At 39.4% G+C, this 27,984-nt stretch overlaps 1 protein-coding gene across 1 annotated transcript in view; it reads left to right on the top strand.

Annotated features, from left to right (window-relative positions):
* Positions 1 to 1,310: 1,310 nt before the first annotated feature.
* Positions 1,311 to 27,984, top strand: part of LOC120538226 (sodium- and chloride-dependent neutral and basic amino acid transporter B(0+)-like) — a 39,489-nt gene continuing 12,815 nt past the window's right edge. The window contains exons 1-7 of the mRNA XM_039767681.1: positions 1,311 to 1,416; positions 7,131 to 7,292; positions 15,238 to 15,373; positions 21,769 to 21,901; positions 22,686 to 22,826; positions 23,622 to 23,850; positions 27,112 to 27,237. Coding sequence (XP_039623615.1) covers positions 1,311 to 1,416; positions 7,131 to 7,292; positions 15,238 to 15,373; positions 21,769 to 21,901; positions 22,686 to 22,826; positions 23,622 to 23,850; positions 27,112 to 27,237 — 1,033 coding nt within the window. The remainder of the gene's footprint in view (positions 1,417 to 7,130; positions 7,293 to 15,237; positions 15,374 to 21,768; positions 21,902 to 22,685; positions 22,827 to 23,621; positions 23,851 to 27,111; positions 27,238 to 27,984) is intronic.

Genomic DNA, 27,984 nt, shown 5'->3' with positions numbered 1-27,984 from the left:
CTGGTAGTTGGGGTGCCAATAATACGCTTGTTCTCTCCATGGCCAAGTTCCCCATGCTTACTCTGGTTTCTCTTACAGTTCAAAGACATGTAGGAAAGATGCACTTGAAACTGTGATTTGCTCATGTGTGTGAAGATATGCATTTCTAAAAATCAATGATAAAAGCTTACGTTTTGGCCTTGGTCACCATGATGAGTATTTATTTCCCTAGTGTGAATTTATTTTACCTTCTTGGTGACTATGTTGTTATATTTGTTTCCATAGAAAGTGAATCTGTTTCATCAGTGCTGTTATGCATTAATAATGGATTCTGGGGTTGAATGAATCATAGAATTGCTAGTTGATTATGAATATGTTCATTACACATCTAGCTCTCTTCAGTGATAACAGTGCAGTTTTATAATTGTAATTAACTATTTACTTAATCTAGCCACAAGGGCAGCAAACCAGCCCAACTTGGTGCCAGTCCCAAGAGGGTTAGTGTCAGGAAGGTCCTCTGGCTGTAAAATGTAACCAAAACTTTAATGGTTGATTTTCAGAAAATAATAGAGTGTACCCCACAGGTGACACACACTTGTGTATTTTTGTAATTACTTCTGTAGTGTGTCCTTTGCCTATCTTCATGTGCCTTCACAACATTGGCACTGATACCGCTTGTCTTATTATTAGGGGTCCTATTCTCTGGTGATCTCATATTCCCTGGTGGCATGTTAGTAGTCTGTTTTGACTTTGATGTTCTGTTGTCCATATCACATATATCATATGAAATTTTTACATTTATGTATCACATTTACCAAGAAAAAAATTGTCATGTGCAAAGCACTGCATAATTATACATGCTTAACATCCATTATGTGAACTTAGTTCATTCATTGCTGAGCTGTGAAGAACCAGAGCATATTCCAGTGTATCCTGCAGTATAGGATACCAGGCAGGAGCAAATGCTGAAGAGAACTCCAGTCCATCCACTCAAGAGAACATAAAGACATAGTATAGACAGTGGTAGACCAAGACTATCACCAGCACAATCTAAATTAAAAAGCTTAACACATTACTGTTTAGTTTTTTTACCATAATTAATATATTTATGCTTTCTAAAATTTTGCAAAAGAGAGAAAAACAAAAAACATGGCACTTAAAAACCCATCATTGAATTACAGTAATACAGATTAGTAGTATTTTATCTTTTAGAAGATTACTTGTAGTAACTTTTTACAGCTTTGAGTATTTTAATGATTTGATGCAAGGTCTTAGTCTAACATAAAAATGTGTATTATTTTGTAGGTGCATTTCTGATTCCATACACCATAATGTTGGCCTTTGCGGGCCTCCCCCTCTTCTTTCTGGAATGTTCCTTTGGGCAGTTTGCAAGCCTTGGTCCTGTTTCTGTGTGGAAGGCTGTCCCAATCATGCAAGGTCAGTATAAACTGCATTGGTTTTAAAAAAAAGGCTTTTAATATTTCCATTAAATGTTGATTTTAAACCCTAGCTTAATGAGCCTTCAGCGCATTACTACTGGGATTTGCGTTTATTTCCTTCTAATACACCAGCAATTTGGTCTTAAATTGTATTTTAACCAAAATGAAAGGTAAATCATTTTTTTGTTGCCTGGAGCGTTGCTACTCAAGCATTGTCTCAAATGTATCTATCAAGTTTTATGTTGGAACTCTTAAGCATTGAATAGATTAATTTAAAACAGTAATTCTTTTAAGATATGCCTTGTTGATAGATGCTACTTAGGGGCATTCAAAAGTTTGGACACAGTGGTTCTCAATCTGTGGGGCGGGCCCCCCAAAGGGGGCGTGAAGATGTGAAAAAAAGAAAACAAGAATTAAAAATATGAAAAACACATCTATTGAAACCACAAGAAATGAACTTAAACTACATTCTGATACTAGAAAAATAAATATAGAGTTAAATAAATTTCAATAAAAGTTAATTAGGTATAATAAAATATGCATCTATGATATATCATTAATTAAAAAAGAACAAATTGGTATTAGTGGACTCCTTTCAAAAAGACTTTGGGGGGTGGGGGAGAGATTAAAACTGTTATGAAACCTCAGGTCGCAAATACTTAAATGCTGAGAAACGCTGGTTTAAAACATCTGTTACTGTGAATAGTTAAGTGAGCAGAAGATGAACTGATCACCAAAAGGCATAAAGTTAAAGATGACACATTTCTTACTATTTTAAGCAAGATTACATTTTTATTTCCATCATTAACAGGTACAAAATACCATAAATATTAAATGGTCCTGAAACAAATTTCTGTGCACCCAGCATGGTCAGCACTTAGTAACACTCCCTTAGGCAAAACAGTTTTTGAAGTCGGCTAAGAGTCTTTTACTTGGGGTATTTTCATCCATTTGTCCTTGCAAATGGCTTCTAATTCTGCAAGATTCTTGGGCCGTCTTGCATGCACTGCTCTTTAGAGATCTATCCATGGATTTTCAGTGATGTGTAGGTCAGGGGACTGTGAGGGCCATGGCCAAACCATCAGATTGTGCCTCTTGAGGTATTCCATTGTAGATTTTGAGGTGTGTTTCGGATTATTATCTTGTTGTAGGACCCATTTTCATTTTAACTTCAACTTTTTTACAGATGGTGTGGTGTTTGCTTCCAGAATGTGCTGGTATTTATTTAAATCCATTCTTCCCTCTACCAATCACATGTCCCCATGCCACTGGCTGGAACACAAGCCCCAAGTATGATCAATCACCCCCATGCTTAATACTTGAAGAGGTATTCTTTTTTTTGGAATTTGGCATCCTTTTTCCTCCTTACATATCTTTGAACATTGTGGCCAAAAAGTTCTGTTTGAATTCATCAGTCTAAAGGACTTCTTTCCAAAATGCACCCAACTTACTTAGATGTTCATTAGCAAACTTCAGGGGCTGAATTTTGTGGCTAGGACACAGGAAAGGACTCTACCATGAAGGTCATACTTGTTCAAGTGTCGCTGTCATAGAACAGTGCCACACCACTCCAGAGTCTGCTAAATCTTCCTGCAGGTCTTTTGCAGTAAAACAGGGTTTTTTGTTTGCCTAATCCAATGAGCAGTTCTTTCAGAAAGTGTTCTTGGTTTCCCAGAGCTCAATTTCACCTCCACTGTTCTGTTACCTGCTGTTTCTTAATAACATTATGAACTGAGGAAACGGCTATCTTCTTGTAGCCTTCTCCTGCTTTATGAGCATCAAGTTTTTTATTTTACAGAGTCCTAGGTAGCTGCTTAGAGGAGCCCAAGGCTGCTGAATGTTGGGACAAGGTTTAAGGAGTCAGAGAATTTATACAATTTTGCAGTATGCATCACCAGGGGTTTCCTAACGATGACTGTGAATGAGCCATTGCCCTAATAAACTAATGAAGTTCTGAGAACTTGGGAAAAGCTATCTGAGAAAAACAAAAATTGTGCATGGTGCTCCTTTCATTTTACACTGTACAGTTGTACAAAGCAAAAGCAATACACTAATCTTGCATAAAATGATGAAAAGAAAAGTGTCTTTAACTTTATGCATTTTGGTGATCAGTTCATCTTCTGCTCGCTTAACTATTTACAGTAGCAAATATTTTAAGCAAGGGTGCCCAAACATTTGCATGCCACAGTATACCATTATGTCTAAGTGAATTACTGTAGCTTGCATGGTGTAGACACATGAACAAACCGAGGAGACATTTTCATCCTGCACTGAACTAATCCACACAACAAGCACAAAGAAAACCAAGGTGAGCAATGCAGCCATTTAAATGAAATGATCAATCATATTGACATGTCACTTAACCTGCTGAGGGTGCCAGAAGCAACACACCAAATGGACAGACCAGGCTATCTCATCCACTAAACTCTAGTTGGAGAATTCCAAGATGCTCCCCAGGTAATTCCAGATTAGGTCCCCTGTAATCTAGATTAAGTAGTGTCATGCCACCTCGTTCTTACTTGATTAAAGAAAGTCAAGACTCAAACGGGTTACTGAATGCAATGCACGTTTTTTATTACTCAATCCAACAACTCCACAAAATCACCCATCACTTCCACAGTCCCCATATGTCCTGTCTGAAAGCATCATGGGAACTGTAGTGCTTATCGTCTAATTATATACAATGATATATATACTGCTCAAAAGAATTAAAGGAACACTTTTTAATCAGAGTATAGCATAAAGTCAATGAAACTTATGGGATATAAATCTGGTCAGTTAAGTAGCAGTTAAGTTAATCAGTTTCAGCTGCTGTGGTGTTAATGAAATTAACAACAGATGCACTAGAGGGGCAACAATGAGATGACACCCAAAACAGGAATGGTTTAACAGGTGGAGGCCACTGACATTTTTCCCTCCTCATCTTTTCTGACTGTTTCTTCACTAGTTTTGCATTTGGCTACAGTCAGTGTCACTACTGGTAGCATGAGGCGATACCTGGACCCTACAGAGGTTGCACAGGTAGTCCAACGTCTCCAGGATGACACATCAATACGTGTCATTGCCAGAAGGTTTGCTGTGTCTCCCTGCACAGTTTCAAGGGCATGAAGGAGATTCTAGGAGACAAGCAGTTACTCTAGGAGAGCTGGAGAGGGCCATAGAAGGTCCATAACCCATCAGCAGGACCAGTATCTGCTCCTTTGGGCAAGGAGGAACAGGACAAGCACTGCCAGAGCCCTACAAAATGACCTCCAGTAGGCCACTGGTGTGAATGTTTCTGACCAAACAATCAGAAACAGAATTCATGAGGGTTGCCTGAGGGCCCAAATGTCTACTGCGCCCTGTGCTGACTGCACAGCACCGGTGGGCTCAATTGGCATTTGCCATAGAATACCAGAATTGGCAGGTCCACCACTGGTGTCCTGTGCACAGATGAGAGCAGGTTCACCCTGAGTATATGTGAAAGACGTGAAAGGGTCAGGTGAAGCCATGGAGAATATTATGCTGCCTGTAACATCGTTTAGCATGACTGGTTTGGTGGTGAGTCAGTGATGATCTTGGAGGCATATCCATGGAGCGACTCACAGACCTCTACAGGCTAGACAACGGCATCTTGACTGCCATTAGGTATCAGGATTAAATCCTTGGACCCATTGTCAGACCCTACGCTGGTGCAGTAGGTCCTGGTTTCCTCCTAATGCACGACAATGCCCGGCCTCATGTGGCAAGAGTATGAAGGCAGTACCTGGAGGATGAAGGAATATAAACAATTGAATGGCCTTCACGATCCCCTGACTTAAACCCAATAGAACATCTGTGGGACATTATGTTTCGGTCCATTCGGCGCCGCCAGGTTGCTCCACAGACTGTACAACAGCTCAGGGATGCCCTCATACAGATCTGGGAGGAAATGCCACAAGACACCATCCGTCGTCTCATTAGGAGCATGCCCCGACGTTGTCAAGCATGCATACAAGCTCGTGGGGGCCACACAAGATACTGAAAAGCATTTTGAGTAGCAGAAATTAAGTTTTTGAAAAAATGGACTAGCCTGCCACATCTTCATTTCACTCTGATCTTAGGGTGTCTACACAATTGAGCCCTCTGTAGGCAGAAAACTTTTATTTCCATTAAAAGACTTGGCATCCTTTTGTTCCTAAGACATTGCCCTGTCATTATTTGTATAGATATCCAACTTCATATTGAGATCTGATGTATCTAATGTGTTTCTTTAAAGTGTTCCTTTAATTTTTGTGAGCAGTGTATATATCTATATATATATATATATATATATATATATATATATATATATATATATATATATATATATATATATATATATATACACATCTCACCACAAGTAGCAAATTGAAAGATTCATCTGACTCTAACTCACAAATCTGCAGTTGGTTATTCTAATGATCACCTTTACAATCTCTCTGAACAAGAAGTTGCACTTGCACTTCAGGTATAGAAATGCTAATTAATTCTCATCCTGGCCACATCAAACTTGGTGGCCAACCATTCCAATGTATGCCGGGCACTATATAATCTGGTGAGCCCAAGAAGTCAATATGATCCAAACTTGTCAACTGCTCCAGTATCCTCCATAGAAATCTCAGTGCAGTGACATTTTGGATGAAAAAAAATTTTGCAGCTATCCAAGTGAAACTTTACTCTGATTATTAATCTCAGTTAACAGTGAAGTAACAAGAACTCTCTCCTAAAATTTGGCATTACAAAATAACTGGATTTTTATTAATTAATATGAAATTTCTATACAACCTTTCCTGAAAAATAATTAACATGGCTGTATTGTTGCCTTCCTCCAACATAACACCTTCATTAACAGATACACCATTCCTCACGACAACAAATTCAAATTTTAGTCTAAGATAAATGTGTTATGTGCTCCATGTCTAAAGTAATTAGAAACCTCAATTCATTTGGTAAACAAAATAAAAATAAAACTGACAAAATGCACTTTACCCCATAACTGATCCAGAAATGTTGAGAAATTGCAACAAAAAATTGTTTGAAAACTGTGACATCTGTATTTTTATTTCATTACAGAACAATGTCAGTATGAATTGGACAAATGATTGCTTTCTGTGTTTTTTTTGATTTGTGAATTAGCTGCCTACAAACAGAACACAAATGCTTTTAAGGTGCAAGTTAAATTGGAGGAAAACATTCAAAAACCATTTTGTTAAAAGCCAAGGAGAGTTCAATTGACAGGGCAGTACCTCCTATTGACCCCTGTGATCTGATCGACTAGTATGTTATGCAGTGGAGTTTCTCTCGTCAAAAATGTGCTCTTTTTGGCCTAAATGTATGCCACTAGTCCTGCAGCCTGTTCTCTTTATGAAACAAAGTTGAAACCTTAACTCAGGATGACAAGTGCAGAAAGATGTTACTGGAAAGACTACCATGTCATTTCAATTACATTCAACACAAATAAACTTTTATTACACTTCTCAAATTAATATTCCCATTCTTTTTCATATACTGTCACTCACATAGGTGCAAGTCTAGAATGAAAAACACTCAATTATAGAAGAAAGCTGCAGTAGTTGCCCACACGAGCAGGTTTTAAATGAGATATTTCTGATGCAATAGGTTCTCATATTCTGTTCCTAGAGGCTGACACTCTTTTTTAATTATTATTAAACTAAACATTGTTTGTTTTTTTTCCCAATTTTTCATTCACAGGTGTTGGTGTTACAATGGTGCTGGTATCAGCTCTTGTGGCAATCTACTACAACTGCATCATTGGCTACAGTATCTACTACTTGTTTGCATCCTTCCAGTTCCCCCTTCCATGGAGTGACTGTTTTGAATGGTCTGATGAGAACTGCAGTAAGCAGCCCAAAGGTATGGATAACTGACCTAACAAACAGAATTGCCACCTCATGGTACTTGCGCTTTCTCTGCAGAATTTGTATTCTAACTCCATGTTCACTTGAATTTCTTTGGACAGTTTTTCAAATGCTCTAAAAGTATGCTTTGAGTTTTAGTGATACTTTTAATTGATCACTTGTGTACAAATGTGACCCCTGGACAGGTTTAAGCTCTTTTAATAAGCAACATAAATATATACACCAATGAAATGTACTACAGAAGACAAATGGATCATGCATAAAATGCTATAATTAATTTAGACAGTGAAAGGCACTATATGATAGGCAGATGCATAACCAACTGAGTTCTCACTGAACAAATGACATTCTTTTCAGATGGCATCCCCACAGGTGCAAACCCCATATTAGAGTGCAGAAAGCAACTGTATTAGCTAGGTGAGCCAAAGGATAACTCTGTCAGCATGAATCTTCTGTCTCCTTCTAAGTCCAGCTTCAGAAAAACAGTGCATCTTCTTCTTCTTCTTCATTCAGCTGCTCCCATTAGGGGTAGCCACAGCAGATCATCTTCTTCCATATCTTTCTTTCCTCTGCATCTTGTTCTGTTACACCCATCACCTGCATGTCCTCTCTCACCACATTCATAAACCTTCACTCAGGCCTTCCACTTTTCCTCTTCCCTGGCAGCTCTAAACTTAGCATCCTTCTCCCAATATACCCAGCATCTCTCCTCTGCACATGTCCAAACCAATGCAATCTCGCCTCTCTGACTTTGTCTCCCTACCGTTCAACTTGAGCTGACCCTCTAATGTCCACATTTCTAATCCTGTTCATCCTCGTCACACCCAATGCAAATCTTAACGTCTTTAACTCTGCCACCTCCAGCTCTGTCTCCTGCTTTCTGGTCAGTGCTACCGTCTCCAACCCATATAACATAAATGGTCTCACTACCGTCCTGTAGACCTTGCCTTTCACTCTTGCTGATACCCGTCTGTCACAAATTACTCCTGACACTCTTCTCAACACATTCCACCCTGCCTGCACTTTTTCACCTCTCTTCCACAATCCCCATTACTCTGTTCTGTTGATCCCAAGTATTTAAACTCATCTACCTTCGCCAGCTCTACTCCCTGCATCCTCACCATTCCACTGACCTCCCTCTCATTTACACACATGTATTCTGTCTTGTTCCAACTGACCTTCATTCCTCTCCTATCTAGAGCATATCACCACCTCTCCAGGTCTCCTCAACCTGCTCCCTACTATTGCTACAGATCACAATGTCATCAGGAAACAACATAGTCCACAGGGACTCCTGTCTAATCTCGTCTGTCAACCTGTCCACCACCATTGCAAATAAGAAAGGGCTCAGAGCCTATCCCTGATGTAATCCTACCTCCAACTTGAATGCATTCGTCACTCCTACCGCAGACCTCACCACTGTCACACTTCCCTCGTACATATCCTGTACAACTGTTACATACTTCTCTGCCACTCACAACTTCCTCATACAATACCACAACTCCTCTCGAGGCACCCTGTCATATGCTTAATCCAGGTCCACAAAGACACAATGCAACTCCTTCTGGCCTTCCCTAAACTTCTCCATCAACATCCTCAGAGCAAACATTGCATCTGTGGTGCTCTTTCTTGGCATGAAACCATACTGCTGCTCACTAATCATCACCTCAATTCTTAACCTAGCTTCCACTACTCTTTCCCATAACTTCATGATGTGGTTCATCAATTTTATTCCCCTGTAGTTACTACAGTCCTGCACATCCCCCTTATTGCTAAATATTGGCACCAGTACACTTCTTCTACACTTCTCAGGCATCCTCTCACTTTCCAAGATTCCATTAAAGAATCTGGTTAAAAATGCCACTGCCATCTCTCATAAACATGTCCATGCTTCTACAGGTATGTCATCTGGACCAACAGCCTTTCCATTTTACTCCTTGCTAATCCATTGCACTTCCTGATTCACTATCTCCACATCATCCAACCTCTTCTTTCTCTCGTTCTCTTCATTCATCAGCCTCTCAAAGTACTCTTTCCATCTGCTCAACACACTCTCCTCGCTTGTGAGTACATTTCCATCTTTATCTTTTATTACCCTAACCTGCTGCAAATCTTTACCAGCTCGGTCCCTCTGTGTAGCCAATTGGTACAGGACCTTTTCTCCCTCCTTAGTATCCAACCTGTCATACAACTCATCATACACCTTTTCTTTAGCCTTCGCCACCTCTCTTTTCACCTTGTGCCTTATCTCCTTGTACTCTTGTCTACGTTCTGCATCTCTCTGACTATCCCACTTCGTTTTTGCCATCCTCTTCCTCTGTATACTCTCCTGTATTTCCTCATTCTACCACCAGGTTCCCTTTTCCTCCTTCCTCTTTCCAGATGTCATGCCAAGCACCCTTCTTACTGTCACTCTTACTACATCTGCTGTAGTTTCCCAGCTGTCTGGTAATTCTTCACTGCCACCCAGTGCCTGTCTCACCTTCTCCCTAAACTCAACCTTGCAGTCTTCCCTTTTCAACTTCCACCATTTGATCCTTGGCTCTATCCTCACTCTCTTCCTCTTCTTGATCTCCAACATCATCCTACAGACCACCATCCTATGCTGCTTAACTACACTTTCCCTGCCACCACTTTGCAGTCTTCAATCTCCTTCAGATTGACTCTTCTGCATAGGATGTAATTTACAGTTAGGTCCATAAATATTTGGACAGAGACAACTTTTTTCTAATTTTGGTTCTGTACATTACCATAATGAATTTTAAAAGAAATAACTCAGATGCAGTTAAAGTGCAGACTTTCAGCTTTAATTCAGTGGGCTGAAAAAAAAGATTGCATAAAAATGTGAGGGAACTAAAGTATTTTTTTTAACACAATGCCTTTATTTCAGGGGCTCAAAAGTAATTGGACAAATTAAATAACTGGAAATAAAATGTTCATTTCTAATACTTGGTTGAAAACCCTTTGCTGGCAATGACAGCCTGAAGTCTTGAACTCATGGGCATCACCAGATGCTGGGTTTCCTCCTTTTTAATGCTCTGCCAGGCCTTTACTGCAGCGGCTTTCAGTTGCTGTTTGTTTGTGGGCCTTTCTGTCCGAAGTTTAGTCTTCAACAAGTGAAATGCATGCTCAATTGGGTTAAGATCAGGTGACTGACTTGGCCATTCAAGAATTTTCCACTTATTTGCTTTAATAAGCTCCTGGGTTGCTTTGGCTGTATGTTTTGGGTCATTGTCCATCTGTATCATGAAACACCGCCCAATTAATTTGACTGCATTTAGCTGGATTTGAGCAGACATTAATCTCTGATTCCATCTCAGGCACATACAATTTATAGACAGCATTTTGCCACCTGCAGCCCTGAAAAGATATAAAAAATCAGAAAACAGATTGTACTGTGTTCTGACAGGTGTGATCATGAAAATTATGGGGGCTTAGGAAGAATAGAGCTTTTGGGCTTGAATCAGTGTGCAGACCCCACCTAGCTCTACTCAGGGAAACAAAGAAAAACAAGCATGTAGTGTCAAGGTTAGAGGCAGTGAGACTTGAATAGCCCATTATAAGAACAGTAAACGCTTAATGAGCAGAGTAAGAGTAGGTAATAAGAGTGTGGACAGCCACAAAACGACAGAGACAGCAACTGAGATTAGGAACAATATATTCATATCTAAACCTGTTTATCCAGAGCAGGATGGCAGGAAACCTGGAGCCTACCGCAGCAGGTTTGGATGCATGGCAGGGAAAATCCCTGGTATGCAATATGTATGATTTGGCTGATGTTAAGAACAAAAAAGAATATGATATTTCAACTATCTATTTTGAGAGAGAGAGAAACATTGAAAAAAGGGTGACAAATATTTTAAAACATAATTCTGCTACTGGATTATTTTCATAATATCAGGTATTTTGAGTTGTGAATATGAATTAAAAAAAGATAAATGAATAAATAGAGAATAAATTCAAAAACACATTAGTATATTTAGTTTTTCACCAATTGGCAGACTCTCTGTAGTTCAGTAGAGATGATGCCAACTCAGGAATTTTACAAGGTTTTTTATCGCTTTGTTGTTAAACGACCTTGTTCAGTAACAGTATGCTGATGTTTCATGATGACCTAGTCAGTCTCTTGATCAGTGCCATTTATTTTCAGAAAGGATTTCTCCTGTGTAAAGTGGCAGGTGAATTATTGTCAACAAAATGCAGCCACTTGGGAAATAAACTAAAACGTTACTCACTCCTAATTTTTCTGTCCATACAGTAAAGGTTTTGTTGACCAGCACATTCCGATTTCAGGCATTCGAATTACATCTTATTATACAAGTGCAAAGAAAATCTGCACAGTAAATCACTTTTTATTTCACACGCTTCATGCACCAGTAATCAACTTACTCTGTCACCACAAATGCTGTGTGAACAGTCGCCCTCCGTCACCAGCCGCTGTTCACTGGCTGAATATATGCGGGTGGCTTGTAGTGGATGACTTTCTATTTTACAGTTAAACATTATAAGGTTTAAAGACTAATGGCAAGAATATTCATTCAAAAACAAAAACTAAAAACATTTTTAGTAAATTATTACTTTATTTCAGCTACTTTCTTTTCCAGTTACTTTAATAGTTTAGTTTAGTTTTAGTTTTTCATTTCGGTTTTGTTAATTATTTTATTTCAGTTTATGAAAATGTTTTTTTTAGTAATAGTTTCAGTTTTGATTTTAGTTTTCAATAAGTATAATAACCTTGGTTTACTCTACCAGGAGTTACTCCTGACCAATCTCTGGAATTTCACCTTGAGCCAGAAGGGTCCTATATACTCCAGGGTCACTTGCTCACATTGGCATCCATTAGAGCCTAGCGAGACCATCCCTTTAGCTAATGCATTGCTAAATGGCCAGACTACAAAGGAAGCTTTCAGGATACCAGTTCAGTTTTGTTGGAAGGTCAGGCTCCAGCTGTTCCATCCTGGATATCTCTGCTCCCAACTACAAGGACAGAGACACTGTATTGACTTCCTTCTAGTATTCCTTGGCCTTTGTCTCCCCATGGTGTCATTCAGGAAGCTTCTTCCAGGGCATTTATTCCTGCACCAACCCAGCCTGCCAACTGTGACAGATAGAGGGTGCTCTCGTACTCTTGAACACTCAGACTATACGCCAGACACCACATAAAAGTCCAAATATATGACTTTTTATTAATACACAGTGCACAAAGCACCCTCCGCACCCCCACTCTCCACAATACTCAATAAACAATACAATCACAATACTCAATAATCCTCCACTACTCCCAGATGCGTTGCCACTCTTCCATCCAGCTCAGCTCAACCCTCTGGGTTTCCCACAATCCTTTATAGTCCTTGACCCGGAAGTGTTTCGCTCTCTCTGTCCATGTGACACTTCCGGGTCAGATAAAAATTCCTTTTTCTTCAACCCGGAAGCACGTAATTTCCTCTGTCCATGTGACTAGGATGCACTTCCGGGTTGTAGGGAAAATACTCCTTGTTCCTCCCTGCAGCCAGGCCCGCCGCTAGGGGGGTACAAAAGGAACTCTGGTCCGGGGCCCTAACAGAAGGGGGCCCCTTCACGCTTGATTTTTTTTATGCTGATGTTGTGCACGTAGATATATATTCGGACAATTATTCAAGTTACATGTAATAGAAAAGTTAAATCATTTAGCTTACAGTACAACAATGCAAGTGAGTGTTTTAATAGCCGCATGCTCCACGCAAGTAGATATTGTGCTCGTGTCGTGTGAAGCACGCTTGTCAAAGGGGACATTTCAATCATTTTGTATATGTATTTGAAGGTTTTGGCATGTGGGGACCCAGGGGAAGGCAGAGGGGCCCACACGTACCCAGTTGTCTGGGGCCCAAATATTTCTGGCGGGGGCCTGCTGCAGTGTCCTCTAGAGGCTCCCTTGGTATCCAGCAGGGCTGTGGATAAAAACTTCATTGTCCAGGATTCCCTGCTGGCCTTCGGGGCACCTCCAAGCTGCAGGGCGGTCTCCATCTAGCGGCCTGGGGGTATTGGCCGGGATGAACAGCCGGCCATATATCACACAACATATATGGATAAAGCGACAATCTGTTTACTACTGTGGGTGTACAGCTTGTACTTTTAACTGTATCTTGCCCATTTGGTGCAGTTTTTGCCCTCCCCCCATCCCTTGCCAGTTTTTCAACCTCTTATAATGAGCTCAGAGGATCTGCTCCAGAACAGCCCTTGTCCGCTAAACTCTTTTTCTATTCTTGACTAAACATAAGGAAAATTGGTTGAATCTCAAAGTATAATATGTTCTGTTCCTGTTAAACCAATTAACATACTGTGACAGATAGAGGGCGCTATCATCCTCTTGAACCCTCAAACAATACGTCAGACACCAGGTAAAAGTCCAATAGTTGACTTTATTAATAATATACAGTGCACAAAGCACCCTCCTCTCCGCAATACTCATAAATTCCACAATACAATCACAATAAACCAAACACCACTCCCTGAAACATTGCCATCCTTCCACCCAGCTCAGCTCGTCGTCTGGGAATTTCCCACAGTCCTTTATAGTCCCTGACCCGGAAGTGTTTCCCATCCTTTCGTCCATGTGACTCCTTATCACTTCCGGGTCAGATTAAAAGTACTCTTCTTCATCCCAGAAGTATGTCATTCCTGTTGTCCATGTGTCTCGGATGTACTTCCAGGGTTTAGGGCAAGTAGTCGCTGTTCCTCCCTTCAGCGCCATGTAGCGGCCCCCGTGGTATCCAGCAGGGCTGAAGAGGAAAACTCCAATGTCCATAATTCCCTGCTGGCATTCGGGGCACTTCCATGCTGCAGGGAGGGCTCCACCTGGTGGCGTGGGTGTATTGGCTGGGATGAATGGCCGGCCATATATCACAATACATAATGTTAAAAATGTCTCATATAAAAAAGAAAGGCAGTCAACTGTAGACAGGGAACTTGAACAGATAAGCAGGTAAGAGAATGGATGAATGGAAATAACATTTTACCAAGGGTTACTGATGAGAAGCTTTAGAATTCTATTGGGTGTGCATTCTGCAACGTTATGTAATTAAATTGAAGGCATAATATAACACAAGTGCTGTTTTACTTACTTTGCTAAAAGCTTTGTTGAAAGTTCTAAGGGCTGCAGTGTGTACATAAGCAACAGTTAATACTTAACCAGACAAAAAACATTAGAATTCCCATCAGGTTGACTTGAGTGAAATTGGACTAAGTGGACATTATTTCATCACACTTGCAAGAGTCAAGGCTTAAGGGTTAGCCATTTACAGTGCAATAGCTATTAATAAACATTTTCATGTGTAATTTGTTACAAGGAAATATGAAGAGCACACTTATCACTAGGAACAAGAAAATAACAGCATGAATGGAATAAGTCAACAAATACATCATTGGTTCATTTACAGAATTCAAGATCAAAAGTCAACTTTTAAAGATGTCAAAAATTTCTGTCCATTTTCTAATGCATTACTTTAGTTCAGGGTCATGGGGAATTGGTGCCTATACTGATGGGACTGGGCCCATGGTGGCAACAAGCTAGGTGTTTCACCCAGGACTGGCAATTGTTTTGAAGCAGAAAAGCCCCCTGGATTCCCATATCTTGTAATAGATAAAGCGGGTCCTCAGTTACTAATCAGTACTTCACTGTATCAAGGGTTGGTCTTTCATTTTCATGGACTCATTTCTTGGCCTAGGAGTTTTTATCACAATGCTCCCAATTATATACAGTAGTTGATTTAAACAGGTGATTGATTTGTCTATTAAGAGGCCAAATACACCATAACATTTTTCTCCATTATTTGGTCTCGAAGACCATTGCTGTTATCTGCATAAGATGAAGACTAGCGGAACACTGTGAAAGTCCTAACATATTTCAGATTGATGATCTGTTTTTATTAAGACCAAAATTCTTATGAAAGTTTTTCTTTCAGAATATTGCAACATTACATCTGAAAATGGAAGCTTTGTATTGGTCAATTCAACATGGTTAAACGACAACAATGCCACCTGTGAGGGATCAAATATCTTCTCCATCTCTGTGCAAAGCCCGAGTGAACAATACTGGGAGTAAGTTTATGTTTTGTGTTTTGTTTGTGTGAAGTTTATTTAAGCCTTTCTGAGTTTGTCATCTAGCCCATAGCATGCTGAAATCCTCATTCTGGATCAGATCTTGGGTCTTCTAAAGTGCTCAAAGCTTTCTTTTGCCTGGACCTCAGGCATAACTGACCCTTTGTGATGAAGCGCAAACCACTACTAGTGTCAAGCTTTTAAGTGTTAGGCCATTCACGTGGTAACATGTACAATGTGGATGAAACAAGCTGCAGCAAGTAAACGATCCAAAGTATGAAAAGTAATTGAAAGAAGAAAGAACATGAGTATGTAGAATGTCAGATAACAAGGTATAAAACAAAAACCAAGACAAAAATCATTGAGGTTCAAGGGAAAAGATTCAAAACATCAGTAGACAAGCAACTTGAAAGAGACTAGTATTGTAGTCTGGTATAGGGCCAAGACACAGCTTAAATTAAAAAGATGTACATTTCATACATTTTCTGGAAATGCCAGAGCAGTTCTATAGCATTGGTAAACAAGAGGCAGAGCAATCACAGTACTAAATAACATTCCTCCATCCTGTTATAAGTGATGTGAACTGTTGATGGCATATCTTCACATACAGTGTTAAGTTTTCAATACATTAGCCAGCTTTACTACATTGCATGTAAAATATATCAATATGAATTAGTTTTGAAGAACAAATTTCCATTTTTAACTTGGTTGATTTTCAGTCTGTACCTTCGGTGAAATAGTTTGTTATTTTGGCAAATATTACCTCATCCATTCTCCATTAGTGAGATGTTATGGAAGATGAACTACAGTGGTCCTCAAGTTTGCACAAAATAAGTTTTTTTTGTGTGTGATCACAAGTATTCTTATATATTTTTGGAAAGTTTTTGAGGGGATATAACTAGTAATTTAGTAAAATGAGTGGCATAGTGGGAAAGGATGGCTGCTTTCCTAACTTGACTCCTTCCATTGTGATCAGTTTCCACCTAGACCCAGTATTGTTGTGCTCTGTAATCTTTTTTCTTGGTGTAATTACCAGATTGGCCACCATTGTAAATCAATAACACACCTACAAGTACGTGAGCCATTTTGGTATTTTGGCACACATTCAATGTCATGATTATTTCATCCATCCATCCATTTCCCAACCCGCTGAATCCGAACACAGGGTCACGGGGGTTTGCTGAAGCCAATCCCAGCCAACAGATGGCGCAAGGCGGGAACCAATCCTGGGCAGGGCGCCAACCCACCGCAGAACACACAAACACACCCACACACCAGGGACAATTTAGGATCGCCAATCCACCTAACCTGCATGTCTTTGGACTGTGGGAGGAAACCGGAGCACCCAGAGGAAACCCACGCAGGCACGGGGAGAACATTCAAACTCCACACAGGGAGGACCCGGGAAGAGATCCCAGGTCTCCTTACTGCGAGACAGCAGCACTACCCACTGCGCCACCGTCCTGCCAGTCATGATTATTTTCAATTTCAATGTGATTTATTTTTAACATTATTTTTGCCATCTCCCTGATGATTTTACAAACATTTCTGTTATAGTGATTGAAGATTTGCTTTTACATTGAGGAGATGCTGCCTTGCATGCACTAATAGGTGATAAAGGTGTTCACTGTCTTTTGTGAGACTGAGAGGTTGTGGAAGCTTTCCAATCTGAACACTGAATGTAATTAAAGGAGAGGCTCAACTTTCGGAAAAATTAATAATATCTTAATAATTTTAGGTTTACAACTTTAGCTCCTTTATAACTTCTAATTTAATTATACCCCTTTAAAAAAGTCACATTATTGATCGATCCTTGCCTGTTTTATTGTTACTAACTCAGCCTACTACTCAAACTCAAAATGAAACAAGCATATTTTTAAAGGACAGACATGCAAATTGGTCATAATTGTCACTAACAATAAATTACGCAGCAATATTAAGGTCTAAATAATTCCATACCATAACACGTTGTCAGGGTATGGTCATCATAATACCACTGCAATATTTTTCTTTATCTCTTTTTGTTAACTTTACATTTTTTTTATTTATGATTTGCTTTTCTGAAATGTTAAACAGGCGTGTGACACTATTTAGCCTGAGCTGGAGTCGCTGTTCCTCTGCACTTTCAGTCCTGGGTACCAAACCTTTCTAAATTTAATGTGACTTCTAAGTTTACAATGTTTTTGCAAATTTTCAAGTTCTGTAGCCACAACTTCATTTAGCCTCATGCACTGGGCTACTACAGTAATTCTGAAATGTAAAATGTACTGCCTGCAAGTGTTCTCATTTACACTACTAAATTACTTTAGAACTGTTATCATACAATACAATACAATACAGTTTATTTTTGTATAGCCCAAAATTACACAGGAAGTGCCGCAATGGGCTTTAACAGGGCCTGCCTCTTGACAGCCCCCCAGCCTTGACTCTCTGAGAAGACAAGGAAAAACTCCCAAAAAAACCTCGTAGGGAAAAATGGAAGAAACCTTGGGAAAGGCAGTTCAAAGAGAGACCCCTTTCCAGGTAGGATGGGTGTGCAGTGGGTGTCAAAAGAAGGGGGTCAATACAATACAATACACAGAAGAGAACAATCCTCAATACAGCATAAAAATAAAAATTTTAGAAGTATGGAGCAGAATTGAACAGTAGATGATATCACATTATAAGATTTGGATATTTTTAGAGTCCTGGAGACCTCATCCATTAAGCTGCCTCCCCATTTGGCCATTTCACGTCTGAAACATTGCTCGGACAGCCAATCCGATGAAAGGACCCCTTTTTCCCATGATTCCTGTGATCCTCCATCAGGGATGACTTTACCACAGGCAGGCAAACAACTTGCCAGGTGGGCCGTGCCATCTACATGTTACTTACGTTTTAGTGCTAATGACTAACAACAGAGATGCAGTATTTACAGTTAATCAGCAGCTCTAGTCAGAATATGCTAAACTGAAGTAGTGAGTCTTCAGCCGGGATTTAAAGGCTGAGACCAAGGGGCATCTCTTATGGAAGCAGGAAGACCATTCCACAGTTTAGGGGCCCTGTAACTAAAAGCTCGCCCTCCCACTGTTATTTTATTAATCCTTGGAATCCTAAGCAGACCGGCATCTTGAGATCTTAATGTGCGCTCAGGTTTATAAGTCATGATAAGTTCAGACAAGTAAGCCGGACCTTGGCCGTTTAATGCTTTATATGTTAAAAGGAGCATTTTGAAATCTGCCCTAAATTTAACCGGGAGTCAGTGTAAGGATTTAAGAACTGGAGTTATGTGTTCATATTTTCTTGTTCTTGTAATAATTCTTGCAGCCGCATTTTGGATTAACTGGAGGCTGTATAAAGAACAGTTTGAACATCCAGTGAACACCGCATTGCAGTAGTCAATCCTACTAGAGATAAATGCATGAATTAATTTCTACAATCCTGTTTATTTAGAAAGCGCCTTAATTTCCTAACATTTTTAAGATGGAAAAACATGTTTTGGACAACTTTGTAATATGTGCTTTAAATGACATGCTAGAGTCAAAGATAACTCCTAGATTGCGGGCTGATTCAGTAAAATTAATTGGGATTCCAACTGAGTTAAATGATGACAAAATATTGCTGTGATCAGCGTCATTCCCTCCAACAATTAACATCTCTGTTTTATCTGTATTTAAAGACAAGTAGTTCTCATTCATCCATTCCTTTAATTCACTAACACAACTAATTAAAGACAACATCGGAGAAAGTTCATTTGATTTAAATGAAAGGTATAACTGGGTGTCATCTGCATACAGTGAAAATTAACATTATGTTTCCTAATGAGAGATCCCAGTGGAAGCATGTAAAGTGAAAACAGTAAAGGTCCCAGTACTGAGCCCTGCGGGACACCATATTGAACTTCTGTGTATAATGATGGAGTACTGTCAGCACATTTCTGTACATATTGGAATCGATTTGATAAATAAGAACTAAACCAAGCGAGCACGGGCCTGTAAGCCCAACATCGTTTTCTAGCCTGTGCAGTAAAATAGAATGGTCAATGGTGTCAAATGCTGCACTTAAGTCCAACAACATAATTACAGTGGAGTTTCCTTCATCAGAGGATATCAGAATGTCATTTACAACCCGTGTTAGTGCGTTTCTGTACTATGACCAGTCGAAAGCCAGACTGGAATTTCTCAAATAAATTGTAATGTAAGGTGTGACTGAAGCTGACTGGCGACTACTTTTCTAGTATTTTAGAGAGAAATGGTAAATTTGAAATAGGCCTATAGTTATTTAGTATGTGTGGGTCTAGGTCTGACTTTTTAAGTAAAGGTTTAATGACTGACACTTTTAGTGCATCAGGTACGTGCCATGCAGTAATGAACTATTGATAATGTTAGAATAGGCTGCAAGAACATCCATTGCACTTTTACTAGTTTTGTTGGCACTGGATCTAGGGAACAAGTAGTGGGCTTCATTTTAGTAATTAAAGTTAAGACTTCCTGCTCAGTTACAGGATTAAAATTACTAAAGTGCTGAATGCAATGTGCAGGGTCTGCTAAGCTAGTATTTGGTTTGTACTGTGATGCTGAGATCTGGGATCTTATATTTTTAATTTTCTCATTGAAGAAGTTCATAAAGTCTGTACTGCTAATATCTGTTGGTATTTTGCACTGTTGATCTGAATTCCCATTTGTTAATTTAGCCACTGTTCTAAAAGTACCCTAGGATTTTTATTATTGCTATCTATTAATGTAGAATAGTATTCTGAGCGAGCTTTAAAGAGGGCTTTTTTATATTTATTAACACTCTCTGTCCATGCAATTTGAAAGACATGTAGCTTTGTTGTTCTCCATCTGCTCCAGTTTTCGACACTCTAATTTAAGAGCTCGAGTATTTTCATTAAACCAGGGAGAGTTTCTATGTGCTTTGATCACTTTTGTTTTTAGGGGAGCCACTGTGTCCAGAGCATCTCTCAAGGTCACATTATAATGTGATGTTAGCTGATCTAAATTGTTTTCCACGTTTACATTTGATGTTAACTGATCTAAATGGTTTTCCACAATTACACTCGACTTACTCAAGGTATCTATAAATTTTGAAGCAGAATTACAATCTAGATGTCGCACTGTCTTTGTTTTAATCTGTGAGTGCTTGGCATGGGCAGAACTAAATCAAATGTAATTAAGAAGTGATCGGAAATAACTACATTTAATGGAGTAATATTTAAATTTTGAATTTCAACTTTGTAAGTTATAATTAAATCTAATGTGTGGTTATGATTATGAGTTGGACCTTTGACAATCTGACAAAATCCTACTGAATTTAACAAATAAGTAAAACATTTGCTAAAAGTGTCAGTTTCCACATCAATGTGTACATTAAAATCCCCCATCAGAACTACGTGATCATAATTTATAGCCAAATCAGACAGAAGGTTGCTAAATTCAGTCATGAACAATGAATATGGCCCTGGTGGTCTGTAGACTAGCACTATAATTGTGTTGGAATCTGTTTTAATATTTAAAATGAATGCCTCAAAGGATGTAAAGCTGCCTAAATATTTAGAAGTGATTTGCATTTTGTTACAATGAATTATTCCAAGGCCTCTTCCTCGACCAGAATCTCTAGACTTATGAAGGAACGAGTATCCATCTGGTGACGCCTCAGCTAGGGAACAGTGTCACATTTACTAAGCCAGGTTTCAGTAAGAAGACACAGATCAGATTTTGTACTTAATATAATATCATTTACTAAAACAGCTTTAGTGCCAAGAGAGCGAATGTTCAATAAACAGCATTTAAAACTGCATGTTTTTTTCTGAACTGGTGATATATTTTTGTTTTAATTTGAATTAAATTTCTATTACAGATGCCCTGGTGGAGTGTCTGATTTTATCCCTTGGTGTAATTATAAACCTTATTTTTTGGTTATCAATTAATTTAAGGTTTGTATCAAGACTAAATTTACTGGATGCCCCACAACAGGGATTATGGGTAACAGCTTCAGGAAAATAACAGGAAAATATCATTGATCAACAAATGAAAAATTAAAGCAAAAAGGAGACTTTTGAAGACATTGGTATTTCTAAACAATTAAATGCCATCTGCTCTGCTGGGCCCTTGAGCAAGACCCTTAACCTGCCATTGCTCTGTCCTTGGTATGACGTTAATCTGCATCCAGCCCTGCAAGCAGGTCCTCCAACTTGCAAAGAAAACCTGGGGATTGGTGGCAGCATTGGCACTCCTGCCACAGTAAAAAACATCACACTCTTCAGTGTGATGCTGTGGTGTCAATCAGATCTCAATCTGGGTGGTTTGTCGTGTTGCCCTATATTGCATGTGTTGTATCTCCAGCTCATTAAAGCAGGTTTTTTATGTTGAAATTCTGTTTGCATACTTAAAATTTTATCTGTGTTACATTTTCAGCAAAGTAGCCCTTCGTCGATCAAGTGGATTAGATGAATCTGGAGGCGTTATCTGGCATCTTGCTCTCTGCCTCCTGCTGGCATGGATAATAGTTGGTGCTGCTTTGTTTAAAGGAATAAAGTCATCAGGAAAGGTATGACATATTTTCATTTATGTATATACACTTTATTTTTGTTGTAAACAGAATTAAAAATAAAGAAAAAAGAGCTTTCTGCTTCATATGGGAGAAGATAATCTGGTTGTTTTAATCTCTGAATAGAAGATATTGAACTGTTAGAATAATTAGAAAGATGGGATAAAGATGTTATCTGCCATTGAGATTCAGCAATCATACCCAGTCCCCCAAGGCCTTTCTCAGCTTTCAGCATGTACCTGTTCACACTTATGGTATTTTCCCACCGTAGGAACTTTATTTTCAGGAGCTAATTGGTTTCTGCATAATGTAAGCTTTCATTATCTTGTTTTACATTCACACCACACAACAGGAACTATAACCTTCATGCAAAATGTGCAACGTGCAAAGAAGAGTAATGGGGTACAAAGTGATGCATGATCCGAGTTCACTTATTACTTCAAGGTGGCGCTGCACACCATCTTCACCCATAATTCTCCAAAGTAGAAACTACTTTGGAAGATGGCTTCAGTGCTTGTGGTCAACCAGTCAGCACAATTCGTTACCTGAGACCCATACATAATAGTTCCTAGTTGATTGAAAAGTACATAGCATGGAGTAGGAGCTGAAAAAAGTGTCAGAAACTACAAAATGCCCAAGTTCCAGTGGAGGGAATGCTACAAAAGTACCTGAGCTGCTAAAAATTTCTTGGTTCCTAAAAATGTTCTTGCAGTTGGAAAGTGCCTGTAGATGATGTACTGTACATGTGCAACACTAACTTACTTCTTGTCCTTGATGTTCCTAGGTGGTGTATTTCACAGCAATCTTTCCTTATGTTGTTTTGATCATCCTGCTGATACGAGGAGTAACTCTGGAAGGAGCTCGGGAAGGAATCGAATACTACATAGGAACTCATTCTGACATTTCAAAGCTGTCTGACGCTGAGGTACACCATGTGTGATTTGATATCCTTGTGTGAAAATTATAGCTTCCTCTTTTGATTTTGAGGCTTCAGCCCTTTGCTTGTCTTCCTCTATGGATAAATGCAGGTTATTTTCACCATATAACATAATATAAACATGTTATAGTATCTATTTTTTACAAATAAATTTAGAGGAGATTACATGGAGCTAGTAAATAAAAATTTATTAGCTACAAAAAAGTAGATGTTGTAAGAGACAGACACCCCAGGAAAATATATTCTGTTTATCTATTATGAGATTTTTTAGGGAAGGGAGAGTGGCAATATTGAATTTTTCTGAGCATATGTAAGAATTTCACTGTACTCTGTACTTGTGGAAACAAAAACCCTATAAACCTATAATACCAAGGTATTTCAGCCCATTTTCAACACCAGCATAGTCCAAGGCAAAGCAAATAGCGTGATGCTGTGACCAAGGCCTTGGACTTCAAACAGCTAACAACAAGGTTGCTGTTTCATTTAGAGCCCGTAACTCCCATCTTCATCTTGTTAGAAGAAATGTAACATTATTTTCAGAATTTAACCTTCGGAGTCATGTACACACATGCATTAAAAAATTAGATTAATGGGTAAGCCCAGACATTCACTGGAATCTTCAGGTTATTGACCAGAGTACATAAACTGGCTGTCTACATCCGCTTAAACTGCTACTGAGTTTAGGCCAGGTGCTCCCATTTTTAGGATGTAGCAGTAATCAGCCCATAAGTTAATATTTAATATTAACTTTATATTAATATTTCCTTTTTTGTTGTTTTAAAGGTTTGGAAGGATGCTGCCACCCAGATCTTCTTTTCCCTTTCTACTGCATGGGGAGGCCTTGTTGCTCTGTCTTCGTACAACAAATTCAACAACAACTGCTATTCAGATGCAATTGTCGTTTGTGTGACCAACTGTGCTACAAGTGTCTTTGCCGGATTTGTCATCTTTTCTGTTCTTGGGCACATTGCTCATATATCACATAAGCCTGTTTCTGAAGTCGCCCAGTCAGGTATTGGGACTACTCTGTACTCTCACTAAGAAAGGAATAAAAAGATGTTTGCCAATTGATCAATTGTTATTAAAAAGTACTCATTATAGGAATACTAAGGGGGTTTGCCCCCTGCTCGCTTTGCTCACCAACCCCCCCGGCTTGCGCTACATGCCAGCCACTTCTCGTCTCTGCTGGTCGCGTATGTGGATTTCACTTTCACCAAACAACAAATCTTTTAATTCTCGCGGATACGCCTCTTCATTAGAAGAAACACTACTTTTTATTGATGGCAACACGAATTAGACGATCTACAAGTCTCCAACTTAAAGTTTAAATGCGAGCAATATATTTAATCTCTTTTCGCTGTTCCATTATTTCACCAAGGAATAATTTCCGTTTGCTTGCGCTAATGCTATCTTTTCCATCATTTTTTTGAGACTTTCAAGTTTTATTACTTTCATTATCTCTAACCTGCTTTGCATGTGTATCGTGCCAACGTTTTTAAATTCTTTATGACGTTCTACCGTATTTACTCCTGTACCACGCGCCCTCGTGTAAGACGCGCACGCTAATTTTTACAAAGAAAATCGGGAAAAAATCTTTTTGTACGACACGCATTGTGATTGTATAGGAAGCGAGTGAGGTTGAAGTAAGACACAGACGTAAATAACTGTAATGGAGAATAATTATGTCTCGTTTAATTCTTTCTGCACATGATACAGTATATTGTACTAACTGTAAGCAGTACCCCTACTGCAGAATGTTCAGTGTTTGTCACACCATGCTGCGACAGGTGGGAATCATAAATAGCCCTGTGAAATGAGAAAAGAAAGAACCGTATAGAGACAATCGGTAAAGGACTGTAACGGCAAGTGGAAAATTATTGTGCTCACCAGAATATACCAGTTTAATCATCATCTTCCGATTCGCTGCTGGATTCGCCACCGCTACTGACGTCCCATACAGTGTCGTCTTCACTTACCCATAAGGTGTCGTCTTCGCTTCCATCGATGCTGTTGGATATGCTGCACTTTTTGAAGATTTTCACAATCAGATCCTCTGGAATAAGCTTCCAAGCAGCGATGATCCAGCCACACATCTGCGCCAATGTTGGGGCTTTCATTTTGCCAGTTGGCGTTGTTTCGTGTACCGATGTTGCAGCCCAATCGGTGTACATTCTAGATACATGAGCCTTAAATGGTCGATTAATGCAGACATCTAGAGGTTGGAGGAGCGAAGTCATGCCTCCAGGAATTACCACTTGATCTGTTTTCCCATCTTTCAGTTTTTCTTTAACACCTTTAGTTAAATGGCCACGAAAGCTGTCCATGACTAACATGTTTGGCATTTTCAGGAGACTGCCCGGCCGACATTGCCACACACATTTCAGCCAATCGATTATGAGATCATTATCCATCCAACCCTTTTGTTGAGCTCTGACAATGATCCCAGGAGGAAACTTCTCATTTTTTGGCAAGGTCTCCCATTTAAATATTATGTACGGCAGTAGTTTCTTTCCATCTGCAAGAATTGTCAACATCACGGTACACCGCTGCTTCTGTCTGCCTCCCGTGAGTACCGGGACACTCTTGTCTCCGACTGCATTAACAGTAGTGTTTGAGGGGTTCTCAAAATAAACTGGCATTTGATCAGCATTACCGATTTGCCCCATGAAATACATTTTCTGCTGCCTCAACTGAATAACGTACTTTTGGAAAGCTAGTAGCTTTTCTTCATATGCATCTGGTAGACGCTGCGAAATGCTCGTGCGGCATCTTATTGATAAGCCATTCCTTCTCATGAAGCGTGTTACCCATCCTTGTCTTGCTTTGAACTGAGTGATTGGTATTCCATGTTCTTTCGCTATATCACGAGCTTTCACCCGAATTATTTCCGTGGACACTGCATATCCAAGCTGACGCCTGCCTTGAATGTAATCAGTGAGTGCAACTTCAACTTGTGGGAACTGGGCACCTTTTCCACGAAATGGCCGTCTGTTTATGTTGCAAGATGAAAGTTTTTCTTTCTTCTGTCGCCAATCTCGAACACATGACTCTGGAACATCGTGCATGCGACCTGCTGCCCGATTTCCTATCTTCTCTGCTTCCAAAATCACTTTTAGTTTCTCTCCTGCCGTGAAGGAGCGTAAACGCTTGCTGCTATCCATGCTGAATGACAACGTCAAACTACCATATTCCTCGTGTATGATGCGCACCTGATTTTCTAATGGTCATTTTCGGGAAAAAATGTGCGCGTGGTATAGGAGTAAATACGGTACTTTGTCATCTATTCTTTGTCATTTATTTCCGGCCCCGGACATGGTTAACTCTCTAGGCACAAAGTGTCGTCCCACAGAACGTGAAAGTATCTCTCTCAAAAAGTCACGTCTCGTCTCAGGATTTTTTTATTATAATAGAGAGAAAATGCAATGGAAGCACATAGTTGTATATTTTTTAGTACCGATACACAGATTGAGTGTCTTGGGTTCAGATCACATGCCTGATCAGTGTTTGTGTGGAACTGGCACATTCTCCCTAGTGAGATGTTAATACACCGATTTTCCTCACAAATCCCAAAGATGTGCATGTTAGATTATCTAACAAGAGATTATAAATTGGCTTCATGTGGGCCCTATGATGGAAAGATACTGTAAGCTGGAGGGGTGATCAATTATCCAGAATTGATTCCTGGTATGTGCCCAGTGCAGGCCACATCAATTTCCCCCAATAAATTCAAACTCCACAACACTCATCATTTGAATGGAATTTCAGGTTCTCTCCATGTAAGCTTTTGTTGGGCATTATGGTTCCCCTAACATCTCGAATAAGTAAGAATAATGTAACTAGTAACCATAAATGTTTTCTTTTAAAGGTAGTTGACACTTTATTTGTGTTGGAATTCCATTCAGTGTTGGTTCGTACAATGCACCCTGTGCTGCAGTTATAGCCTCTTGCTCTCCACAACTCTATATTAGAAAAGCCAATGCACAAATTAGTTGAAGAAATTAATGGTTAATCCTAAATTGTAAATCTGACACTTCATAATATTCTGATATTTCCTACTGCTACATCACTTCTCAAGAAAGTGACAAACACAGATTGGACTATGGGTCAGTGAAAGTCTGCCATGTACTGTATAAATAAAATTTTTACCTAGATTTTAGTATGATTTGGATTATCTTGGACTCCTCTATCCTAGACTACTCCTTCTTAGAGCCTCATTTCACCCCTGCTGAAATAGAGTATATTTGACTTAACCAAATTCTTTTTATCTCTTTAGGCATTGGCTTGGCTTTCATTGCATATCCAGAAGCCCTTTCAAAGTTGCCCATATCACCACTGTGGTCTACCCTTTTCTTCTTTATGCTACTGACGCTCGGTATTGACTCTCAGTTTGCAATAATTGGTAAGTCTCCCAGTTTGTAATGGTTTGCAGATTATTTTGTCCTGATAGGTGATTTGTTATATATAGCTGCTAATTTTTTGTCTACCTGAACATATCAGTGTAGGCTGCCATTTTTAGTTTCCAGCTGAGGTGCCTTTCTAGGCTCTCCCCACGTTCACATGAATTTTTAGTTTGAATACTCTCCAAAATCCCATCACCCCTTCATCCTGGGTCAAAAACTGGTAATATGATTAGAATTCAGTTCTTGTTTAGGAACCTGCAACACAAGTACAGGTGCATTATGTGGTTGTTCAAGAAATGGATGAAATTTTCAGCATCAGAGATGGATTTTCTGTGTTTATTTAGTTAGAGATCTTCCTGTCTATCCACATTTAGAGAAATGTGGTACAAGTGCATATCATTATTTAGCAGATCTGAGTGTGATATCACACTGATGTCAATAACATTTATGTCTGGGTAAAAGAATCAGGAGGTGGGGAAAGGAGAAGATCTAGAAGTGTTTAATATTGCCTGACATTTCAGTCCAGCATACCTATCACTTAATTCAGAACTCCATTCTCTATGTCAGCTGGCAATAGGGAAAATGGTCATCTTGCCCTTTGATTGTCCTCTTTCCATTTAATAAAACCTGAGAATACCCACGCATTCAGTAATGTGCTACTTAGTGTTATACTCAATCCACAGACAGTCCTACTATCATGGTGGTGTGACCACATTGTAGGCCACATTCTCAGTCTTCATCCTTTC

The sequence above is a fragment of the Polypterus senegalus genome, chromosome 10 (assembly GCF_016835505.1).
Source record: "Polypterus senegalus isolate Bchr_013 chromosome 10, ASM1683550v1, whole genome shotgun sequence".
NCBI classification, from domain to species: Eukaryota; Metazoa; Chordata; class Cladistia; order Polypteriformes; family Polypteridae; genus Polypterus; species Polypterus senegalus.
The sequence above is the reverse complement of the archived record's forward strand: the minus strand, read 5'-3'. Positions and strand labels throughout refer to the sequence as shown.